This window comes from Meles meles, chromosome 14 (genome assembly GCF_922984935.1).
Source record: "Meles meles chromosome 14, mMelMel3.1 paternal haplotype, whole genome shotgun sequence".
Classification (NCBI taxonomy): domain Eukaryota; kingdom Metazoa; phylum Chordata; class Mammalia; order Carnivora; family Mustelidae; genus Meles; species Meles meles.
In genome coordinates, this window is record NC_060079.1 from 16,899,120 (window position 1) to 16,911,205 (window position 12,086).

General features: G+C 31.2%; 1 protein-coding gene across 7 annotated transcripts in view; it reads left to right on the forward strand.

Moving 5' to 3' along the window:
• The window catches only part of NBEA (neurobeachin), a 687,041-nt gene that overhangs the window by 164,410 nt on the left and 510,545 nt on the right, over positions 1 to 12,086 (forward strand). For all 7 annotated transcript variants that reach the window (XM_045977917.1, XM_045977919.1, XM_045977920.1 and 4 more), the window contains 4 exons: positions 509 to 677; positions 7,543 to 7,622; positions 8,324 to 8,386; positions 8,483 to 8,580. In XM_045977917.1, coding sequence (XP_045833873.1) covers positions 509 to 677; positions 7,543 to 7,622; positions 8,324 to 8,386; positions 8,483 to 8,580 — 410 coding nt within the window. The remainder of the gene's footprint in view (positions 1 to 508; positions 678 to 7,542; positions 7,623 to 8,323; positions 8,387 to 8,482; positions 8,581 to 12,086) is intronic.

Below are 12,086 nucleotides of genomic sequence, written 5' to 3' on the forward strand. Positions count from 1 at the left end.
TAAACAAGTTGTTTGACTTATCTCTCTACTTACATGGTTAGATTCTGATACTTTGACAATGGGTTAAGAAAATTTGGAATTATGTTAACTCTTAGGATATATAACTGTGTATATTTTTTCCAAATGTGTTATAGCTGACTCATGTTAGTTCTGTACCTTTGAGCTGCTGAAATATATTTTGATTAAGGGCTTTAGATTAGGTAACTTTTTTAAATAATTTGATCTTCCTATCAGTTACTTTTGATCAATTAACTCATTTAAAATTATTTCACTGTTAATAGCTACAGATTATCTTTATTAAAATAAGTTATATTAGAATGTGTTGGCTACAGATTATTTTTGTTTAAAAATATAAATACTATTTAATAAATAGTTATTTTTAACCTTATAATAAATGGTTCTTTCTTGGCCTTTACTAATTTGCATTTAAATTAGAATGTATATTTATAATATAAACTCTTGAGGCATTTTAAATTTATTTTAATGCTCTGTTAACATTCTGTATTAGGTTCAGCTTTCCCTATACACTTACTTGTCGGCTGAATTTATTGGAACTGCTACCATTTACACCACCATACGCAGAGTAGGAACAGTATTACAGCTAATGCACACATTGAAATATTATTACTGGGTCATTAATCCTGCTGACAGTAGTGGCATTACACCTAAAGGATTAGGTAAGTATAACACTACCACTCATTCATTGTACTAATAATGTTTTATATCCTGAGTACCATTATAGGCACCAGAAGTGCACAGTTATGAAAATATCACTGAACTACTGTCTTTCTTATATGTAACTTTGTATATTGAGAATTTTTTGTGGTAGAAAAGTTTATATTTCTGAAATGTTATTTTTAGAATAAAGGCAGGTAAAAAATAATATTCTGCCTTTTAGCTGATTACTTTTTGTGCTCAGGAAAATATATTCGTAATATTAAAATTAGCTGAAGTTGATTATGGCCAGATTTTTTTTTTTAAAGATTTTATTTATTTATTTGACAGAGAGAGATCACAAGTAGACAGAGAGGCAGGCAGAGAGAGAGAGGGAAGCAGACTCGCTTCTGAGCAGAGAGCCCGATGCGGGACTCGATCCCAGGACCCTGAGATCATGACCTGAGCCGAAGAGCGGCTTAACCCACTGAGCCACCCAGGCGCCCCGGCCAGATGTTCTAATACTGTTGTTTCAACCCTTTGAGATAGTTACCTTTCTTTATGTTTTTCCCCCAAACTTTACCCTTTAATGTAAGTATAGTAGAAACTAATTTAATACTTCATTTTGTTTAAAAAATATTGCCAGGGTGCCTGGGTAGCTCAGTTGGGCATTGGACTCTTGGTTTTAGCTCAAGCTGTGGTCTTGGGGTCTTGAGATTGGGCTCCGCCTTTGGCTCCGTGCTCAGCGCAGAGTCTGCTTGGGGGTCTCTGCTTCTCCCTGTGCCTCTCTCCCAGCTCATGTGCATGCGCATGGGTCTGCTCACTTTCTTTTTCCCTAAAATAAAATAAGTTAAATCTTAAAAAATAAAAATAAAAAAAAATCACCAGTTTCCTAATTATATAAAAATACATACTCATCATAGAAAATAAAATGATATAGAAAAAAAATATTCGTAACCCAACCCCGGACATAAGAACTGTTACAAGCTTGGTGTATGTTCTTCCACTGTTTTTCATTGTATTAAATATGTGAAATATTTAAACTCTTACAGAACTGAGATTTTCTTCACCTTTTTTCTGTTTTCTTCTTGACTCTACATAGTAATCTAAAAGAATGTACCATTTACATGTTTCTAAAATTTTGATCCTATAAATAACAGTGATCTATTCCTTTGTATATAATCATTTACTTCCATCTTTGATTTGTTTAAAATTACTGAGAGGATAACTCAGTAGTATGGGAGAGTGCTTTTCTCAGCTTACTAACAATAGTGTTGAAAAGTATTGTTTTATAAAAATCTTTTTAATAAGGGAAAATAACATTTCACTACTTTAATTTTCATTTATTAGCTTATGTTATGCCTTTTATTGATAGGACTTTAAAATTTGTGTGATTTGCAGTCTGGTATATTATTCTGTCATTCATGACTTTTTTGTTGCTTTTAATCTTGATAATGCTTAAAATTTACTGAATGTTCACCATGAGTTTGAATCTACACTAAATATCCTGTTTATTTTGTGTAATCATTTATATATGATGTAATTATATATGCATAGACATGTTTACCTCATACACATCGGGCTATGTAACTAAATTGTGAGTATCACTGTTATTTTTTAGTTTGGAACTGAAAGTTGGTACAAAGTAACAGAACTAAAATTTGAATCATGTCTCTGTGACTCAGCACCTTTTTAAAACACTGTACTCTGATAGTTTCTTTACCCCAAACAGATCATATATTCATACATATTCATTTCTGCTTCAGAAAACAAATTTCTAATTTATAGAAAGTTGTAAGACTTATACAGAGAATTACCATATTCCCACCATGTTTTCCAGTATTTTATATTTTACCACATAGACTTTCTCATTCTCCATTTTTATGTAATATAGTCATATATACATGCATATATTTTTTCTGAATCAGTTGAGAATAAATTATAGATGTAATACTGTATTACCTTAAATATTTTACTGTTTGTGTCCTAAAAGGCATAGTCTTAGATAACCAAGAGCAACCATTAAAATGAGGTAATTAACATTAATCATCTAATCCAAAGATTGCATTTAAATTTTACCAATTATTCCAATAATATCCTTAATCTCTTTTTTTTCCCTCTGAATCCCAGTCGAGGATTGTATATTGCATTAGTTGCCTTGTCACTTTAATATTCTTCAATAAATAATAGTTTTTTGTTAGTATTTCTTTGTCTTCCATGACTTTGATATTTTCGAAGAACACAGTTTACTTTTTAGAATGTCTTTTAATTTGGATTTGTTTGATATTTGCTCATGGTGATCCAGGTTTTTCATTTTTGGTTGGAGTCACTTAGAAGTCATACCAATTCTGCCATATCATATCATGTCAAGAGGCACATGACACTGAGTTGTCTTATTACTGGGGATATTGACTTTGCTCATTTGATTATTGTGGTGTCTGCCAGGGTTCTTCATTATAAAATTACTACTTTCTCTTTTGGAATAATAAGTATTTGGTAGAGAAATACATTGAGACTGTGTAAATATCCTGTTCTTCAACAAACCCTTGCCTCCTGGTTTTTGTTCATCAGTGACTCTTGCCATAATTATCTTTATTATGATTGCTGCTAAATGGCAATATTTTCTAAGACATTTACTTGTTTGAGTTCTATAAGAAGGAACGTATTTTTTCTCTTCCATTTATTTGTTCATTTTATATCAACACAAATTTCATGGATTTGCTTTATTCTGTGTATTATATTGATAATTGGCATGTTTTCTTGGCAAAGGGCCACACAGAAATATTTTAGGCTTAGGGAGTCATAAGGGCTTCATTACAGGTAGTCAACTCTGCCAGTGTATAGCAAAAATAAACATAGACAGTATGTAAATGAATAGATATGGTTTGTTTTAGTGAAACTTGAAAAATGTTAAGGCTTAATGGATTTAGCCCAGCAACTATCCCGTGGATTGTATCATTATTTATTGGATTTAAGGTTGTCCCACATTTGACTTGTAGGAGACCTTCACATGAGATCTTGGTTCTTTATGACAGATGTTTATAATTATTTAGTACTAGCTCTCTGCCACAGGATGTTTTGGTTCATTTTATATTTACCCAGTCCTAGAATCAACCATTTCTCCAAAGAGCCCTGGTTTGTTTTGGTAGATATGGGTTTTGGAAACCAAGATTTAGGTGTTTGGTGTGCTTGTTGTACTTACTGCTCTTTGAGTGGCATTGCTTCTAGGGATTCTGCACGGATCTAGGAAATACGGGTTTATACATAGATACCTTCCTTTCCAATTTAAAACCACATGGTTCAATGAAGCCTTAAGCTTATTATATTTATAGCTTTCTTCTTTCAATAGTGAAAAAATCTGCCTTAGGTGATCTTTAATAATGTATTTATATATTTGCTTATTCTAGTTTATGAAGCAGTGTTCTGACATGTGCGCCATCACCTTCTCAGATTAGACATTGCCAGTCAGCCCTGACCATCCCCTCACCTCTAACTCTGGCTGGTCCTTGTCACCTCCTTTGACCTGATTGTTTCTTGACTGCTGACCACACTAGTGGCCCATTTTGTCTCCTCACTCTGACCCTGAAGGTCCTGCCAGACTTAGTTGCCTCTTCAGCCCTGCCAGCATCTGGTGTTTCCTTGGCCTCTGCTCCTTTCTCCCATCCCTAGGCCCTCAAGCCTGGCTGGCTCTGGCTCCTTCAAGGAGAGAGGAGGGAAGAAACCAAAGACATATATTTTAAAGAAAAGTGACAAGAAACTGGAAGAGAATTTCTTTTTCTTTATGGGTTATTCTTTTTTGTTTTTTTTTTTCAAGATTTTATTTATTTGACAAACAGAGATCACAAGTAGGCAGAGAGGCAGTCAGAGAGAGAGAGAAGCAGGCTCCCCAGTGAGCAGAGAGCCTAATGAAGGGCTCGATCACAGAACCCTGGGATTATGACCTGAGCCAAAGCAGAGGCTTTAACCCACTGAGCCACCCAGGTGCCCCTGGGTTATTCTTTTTTAATGCATCTTTTTATTTATTATTTTTAATGTATCTTTTTAATTTAACTTTTTAGTCTATCTGAAATTAACTTCAATATTTAGTGAAATGTGAGGCTCTTACTTGAAACATAGCTTTCTAAATAACGACTTTTTTCAATACCATTTTGAACTGAAATGCTTTCTTTTAAGGACACTGTAAAGATAATTTGTACACACTAGCTTTTCATAGTACTAATTCATTTGCAGGCACTGACTTGAGAAGTAGGGTCTTTTGGCTTTAACTCTTATTTAACACTCTTTTAATTATTATTCTGTCAGGCTCACTATAAAAATTATTTATATTAATACGGTACCATAGTAATACATGATCTTAGTTAACAAGTAGAATAATACAAAGGTTTATAAATAAAAACTTACTCATCTCCCAAGGAGCCAGTATCACCAGTCTTATATTCATCTACCTCTTTTTCTCTGTTCATACACTGACTTACACATGCCCACATGTAGGTGCTTCAAATTATAGGTGTTTCAGAGTTTTATTTTGAATACATCATAAATGCAAATATGTAAATATGTAATAAACTTCATATGGGTCTCACCAAACTTAAGAGAGAGAATATTACCCATAAACCTATATTTACCTATCTTTGGTCATATCTTCCTCCCATCCCAGCCATGGAAATAACCTCATGCTCAATTTTATGTTTCATGTTTTCTTTTATGTTTCTTATGCCTTTTCCTACTTGAATGCTTATTATGTTTTAGTATGCTTTACTACTTTGCTATTTATATGTGCATTCCTAAGCAATTGGCTGTTGAGCCTTCTGTATTTTACATAAATGGTATAATTTGTGATTTATGTCACTTTTATATTTGTAAAAATCTGTTTATTCTATTTTATAAAATAGGGATTCATATTATGTATATAAATAAGACTCATACATACATATGTGTGTATTCTTCTGCAATATCCTCTTTACATTGTACCATGTCTGACGATAGTAATTATAGCTAACATTTACTGAATACTTATAATTAAAATGGACCAGGCACTATTCTAATTCCTTTAACATGTATTGCTTTGTTTAATCCTTATAAAATACCCTGTGACATAAGCACTATTATTACTCTCATCCTTACAATTAAAAAAAATGCTCACTAAGATAATATAAAACTTGTCCAATTTCATTAAATGAAAGTAAGGAATTATTACTAAGATAATGGCTGTCTCTAATGGGATGGAATGGAGCTGGAGCATGTGATCAAGGTATGGCTCAGAGCTGAGGATTGGTGTAGGGTGAGGACTTTAGTATGCTGGAACAACCTGGTACATAGCCAATTATTAAATATTTAGGAATTTTACACCCTGGTTTTTAAAACCATTGGTAGCTTGAGCTTGAATTCAGTCATAGTGGGAATATTTATATAACAGAAATCATAACTCTGCAGTTACTTAATCTGATTCAAGTCAGGACCTCACACATGTGACCTTCACTCATGTAGTTCCTTTACCTGCACACCAATTGTTAATGGATTTCTTTGCCAGGTTACTGTGAGTGTTCAGTATCTTGACCTAATACACATGTTCATTTTATACCAATTCATTAAGTTGTACATCTACATCTTCTGTATGTGTGCTGTATTTCACAATGAAAAACAGGTTTGTTTGTTTTTTTGAGATGAAGAGCGTGAGCAGATGGGGAGGAGCAGGGAGAGAGAGAGGGAGAGACAATCTTAAGCAGGCTCTATGCTCAGTGCAGAGCTGGATGTGGGACTTGATCTCATAACCCTGAGATAATGACCTGAACCAAAATCAAGAGTCAGACACTTAACCAACTGAGCTCTCCAGGCTCCCCCACAAAGAAAATTATTTTTAAAAAATTAATACTGAGCGTTGGTAAAGAAGGAAACAGTATTTTGTACATTGTTGGCAGCAGTGGAGCAAAAAAATGTAGAGGACGGTCTGGGAAATGAGAAAGAGATTTCTTTCTCAAGAATAAATGGAATGGATTGTTTGAGTAATAACTTGTATGTAAATATTTGTTGAGTGAATAAAAGATGTTTTAAATTATACATATGGAGATTTTTATTTTAAAACTTATGAAGAAGCTATATAAATCCTCACTGCTTCAAGAAAGGCTTGATATTTAAGGGCTTTCATGGTTCTAGCTAAATAGTTAAAGATATAATTTAATTATTATATATTTTGTAAGTTACATATATCATTAAATAATCTCATTTATTGTTAAGTAAATATTTTTATTTAATTACTTTGAAATTTAGATGTTATGATGGAATTGATAGATACACTTTAACTGTTGACATTCATTTTCATTTATTGACTCATGAGCCTTTTTTGAGTGTCCATTATAATATGTATTTGGTATATACAGGTAACATGAGGGAAAAAAGCTGCAAAGCAAATAATTACAATAGAGTGTCACTTTTTCTGTGCTTTGTTATATAATGTCTGGTGTGAAATTGGAGACAGTCTTTAAATGAAGAAAGGTTTAATTGAAGATGAAAGAAATGTTGAGAAAACTTGGATTTGGGGGAAAAGGGAACCTATTAAATTAATAAAAGTAGAAAAATTTATGTAAACACTTGATGATTATACACTTATGAATGGATGGTAATATATTATAATTTTTTAAGAAGTAATTCTTTCCCCCAAATCTGACATTTGGTGAATAGTTTGAAATTGCCAAAATCTGAAAATTAACGTTTGGACCCTCTGATATAACTGAAATGATATAGTATTAATACTAACAAATACTATAATCCCAATAAATGCAACTTGTAAAGAATTCCATAGTATTCAGACATAATTGCATTAAACTTATTTAATATCATGAGGTTACCCCCCCTTTTTTTCTTTTCTTTATGTTTTCTGTTTTGTTCTAGATGGTCCCCGGCCGTCACAAAAAGAAATTATATCACTACGGGCATTTATGCTACTTTTCCTGAAACAGCTCATACTAAAGGTAAAGTAATATTACATAATTTAGAATTGTAGTATATTAAATAAAGAGGAATTTTTGGCATTGTTTAAAATCAATATTGTTAAATTAGCGGTAATTATTTTTAATTTATGAGTAGCTTTCAAAGTCCTAAAGTAAATCTTAGTGTTAACTTTTGTTAAACTTCACTTTTTGCTGATCTTCTTTGAGATCACCCATTCTAAGGGATATAAGAAATGGACAAAGAACATATGCATAAGAAATGAACATATAGTTTTTATTCCAGAAAATGATCTGTGTGCCTATTTGAGAAGACTTACTTATGTAATTTATCACAGTAGGATTTTTAAAAGATTAAGATAAAGAAAAACAGAAAATAAAAGTAAAATATACATCAGTTGGTCCTATAAAGTTTTGCATTATTTTAAGAAAAGAGTAAATGGTTAGGAAATAATAATAAGAATACAGTTAGGTGAGCAAAATATACTAACTTTTAATAGTGATGGTCAGTCAAATATTAGCAACTTTAAAAGACTAGATACAGTTTTCCAAATATTTACTTATTTGTGTGGGAAAAGATAGTTTATGAATTATGGCATATTTAAAGATTTTAATGAAAACATCACTACTTATAAGTTCTTATTTTCTTTTAAAATGATCATTTGATGCCTATATTTAAAGTATTAATTTTAGATTTAAATAATATACATATTTTTTAAAATTAGGATCGAGGGGTCAAGGAAGATGAACTTCAGAGTATATTAAATTACCTACTTACCATGCATGAGGTAGGACATGGTCTGGGTCTTCTATTTTAATTATTTTATGTAAAGTACTAGAATAAAATATTAACTAAAGAAATATTGGTGATCCTTATTATGCAGGATGAAAATATTCATGATGTGTTACAGTTACTCGTGGCTTTAATGTCAGAACACCCAGCCTCAATGATACCAGCATTTGATCAAAGAAATGGAATAAGGTATGATTATAATAATGGTATTACTAGTAAACTTTAATTGAGTACAGTTGTGCTTTCTAGAATAACTCCTTCTCTAGGAACTTTTGAATAAATATGGCAAAATCTCACTAAGAAGGGAATAAATGGAGAAAACTAGTATTAATCTTCTAATACTCAAACTGATGAAGTATTTAAAGAATGGGTCTTGGTCTCAAGAAGAGTAATTAATTTATTGATGCTATAGTAGAGATATTTCAAGTAGTGTGAAGAACAATTTTTTTTCCTCAGGAAGACAAGAGATCATGGTATATTTCAGCAAAAGAGAGCACAAGAAAATTATATGAATTTAGGCTCAAGAACTAGATAGTGGCCAGATTTAGAAGATACATAATAGAAAGAAGTTAAGATTTTATTCTGCTGGTGATGAAATAAAGTATTTTGAATGGGGCACCAATTTACTCTGATTTCCATTTTGTTAGATTTATAGTCAGCAGTGTGGAAAATGAACTAGAGAGGGATAAAATTGATATAGTAAAATAAGTAGATTATTTTATTCATCGATATTAGGGATGATGAGTTGGGAAGTGGCAATGTAATTGGAACGAGAGGACAAAACCAAGAGAGTTTGAAGTCTAAGTTTAGTTATAATGATTTTAATTAATTATTGCTTGATTAGTATGTTTACAGACGTCAGCCTATAACCTAGCGCTTTAGGGATTCTCCTTTTTAATTTTTCTGAAGTCTAAATTATTAGAATAAAGAGGAAATCTAAGTTAGACATGTGAAACTCAGTAAACTCTACAGGTTGTAGAAGAATTTGGAAATAATATACCTGCCAAGGGATTTTAGTAGTGCTTCTTTTACTTGGCCATTTATATCAACAAATGACAGTTTTCTAGATTTTAAGGACTCCTTTCCAAGTCAGAGAAGCATCACATCATTTCTATAGGATGTCCTGTTTGAGTTATCACTGTGACCTTTGAGTTTACAAGCCATGGAGTTACTACTTTATTTGAAGAAGAGGATTACACATCTAATTATTAAGAACTATAAACATTTTCTTACTATGAGTTGAACTATATGAATTTGCTGATACTTAACTGTTTACTAAATAATAACAGTTTCATATGGTTCAACCCCATCATATAATAAAGTTATTCTTCTTATATTATATTTAGATTGAACAATTAGTATTTGACCTTAGATGCTAGTATGTCTTTTATTTATTATATTGACTGATAAGTGAATCAATTAAAAATGTCCTCATCATCCTTATGAATGATACCAACCTTAGATTAGTTAGTATGAAATTCAGACAAAATTCTGTGTTACTTTGACACAGTGAAAATATGATCTTACAGAGGAAAATGATATTTGGTTAGATTTTTAGGGGACTGAAATAGTAATTAATATGTGTAGTATGAGTAGAATGATTAGACACAATGAATACCAAAGCCTGGTTGCTCATGATTGACACCTGTTAAACATGTCCTATTGTTACCATTGTGTTCAAAACAGTGACAAAGATGCAAGGTTTTCTATTTCAGTTTTCCCATTTCAAAATAATGTGAAGAATGTAGGCTTTGACTAGAGATAATTTAAAAAATAGGCTTATTAAATGGAACACTTACAAGTCTGCATCTTAGGTACTCAAGGATAACAGTTTTATATAAATGTATAACTATTATATGTATAACTTTATATATAAAATTTATATATTTTATTAAAATATTTAATGTTTTATAATTATATTATATTTTTAAAATATAAAATATTTTATATTATATATATAAAATTACCCAGAATTTTCTGGGGGAAAAATTCTGATTAGTTATTTATATATACTAATAATTACTGAGCACAAAGAATGAACTTAATTCCGGTGATATTTTAAGTGGCCTTAAGAAAGACCATGTAATAGTACAACTTTAAACCCAGCAGCTAAAAATTATCTTATATTTCAGGTGAACATTCATTAACTGATTTGTCAGTAAATTTCCCATTCACACTATACTGTAATCCTGTGTTCATATCTTGTTTTGTTAAGGAACAACTGTCTAGTTGTAAAGAAAATCCTGTGTAATATACTTGAGTAAGGACCCCGGATGTTTTCATGTTTCAGTTGTTAATCATAATTTCTGTTAGTCCTGGGTGGATTTTAAACCTTTTTTATCCCTACAATTTAAAGTTATTTCTAGAAAACAGGAATTCTGTGGGAGTTTCTAATTCCATATCTGAGTATAGTCATGTTTTTTAGACTGTGAGCTTTTACTTTGGTTCTCCTGATTATTTTTATTGTTGAATGTTCTTTCTCATGATTTCCTGAATAGTTCTTTATCTTATATGCATAACTTTTCTATTCTCATGCTTGTTTTTTTTTTTTTTTTTCCATTACTGATCTTGGTTCATAAAAGTTCTGAAAATAGATTTCAATGTAAATACATATTTAGGAACTTGAGGCTTTTGGAAAAAATTCATCTTCTAAAAGAAATAGTAACTCTGATGTTTACCTCAATCTGTTCTTCAGTGGAGTAACACACAAATAAGAAACAGTATCAACAATATATTACCTTCTTTTATAATAGTATAAGCCACTGTTAAAACAGATGTGACTAGCTTTAAGTAATGTGTTCTCTTCTGTTAATGTTACTGAAACGATATACAAATTATACTGTATCTTCTATACCAACTTTTTGTTTAGCCTAGATGACTCCATCTTAAAAACATAAAATGACACTTTACTTTTTAAATAGAACTTAATACAATAAAGCCCATCCTAATTTTATAGTTACCACCACCAGGTTCAAAGAACTTTCTTAAATTCTAGAATTAGTTGCAAAACAATATAGTTATTATTGTCCCCTACTACCTTATGGAAAAAATGTTTATTACTTTTATGTTTTGGAAAAAGTTTAAAATTTTTAAATATTTATGAAAATTATAATGGATATAGCCTTGATCTTATATCATGTTCAAAATGACTATATGTGTTAAATTAGGCTATATGTTAGTAGAGACTTCTTTGTTCAAAGTACCAGAAAACTTCTCAAGCCAATTTAAGTAAAAACAGAATGATGTGTTTGTTATAGAAATCTCATTAGGGTAAGAATAAGGAATTGGAAAGGTATAAGGAAACAACTTTACTTTCTCTGCTACTTTCTATATTGTTGCTTTATTCTTCCTTTTGTGTATAGACTCATGTCTGCGAACAAAACAAGGCTGCTTATAGTTTCTGTTTTAAATAATTTTCTAATTCAGGAACACAAAAAGTACTAGATATTGTTTCTCAGATCTTGCTCCAAGTGCTCAGAAAAGAGAAATAATTGGTCAAGTATCTATCCATGGTCCAATTAGCTATAAGCAAGAAAAAAAGGTCATCAAGTAGAAATGTCAGGGGAAGTTCTAATAGAAGGGGAGATACAGCCTAACTAAGCATGTATCTTACTTAAGATAGATTTTTTTTTCAATGTGCTAGAAGGCAATGCTTAGGAGCAATGAATCACTTTGAACTTTTGAGTATTTATTTG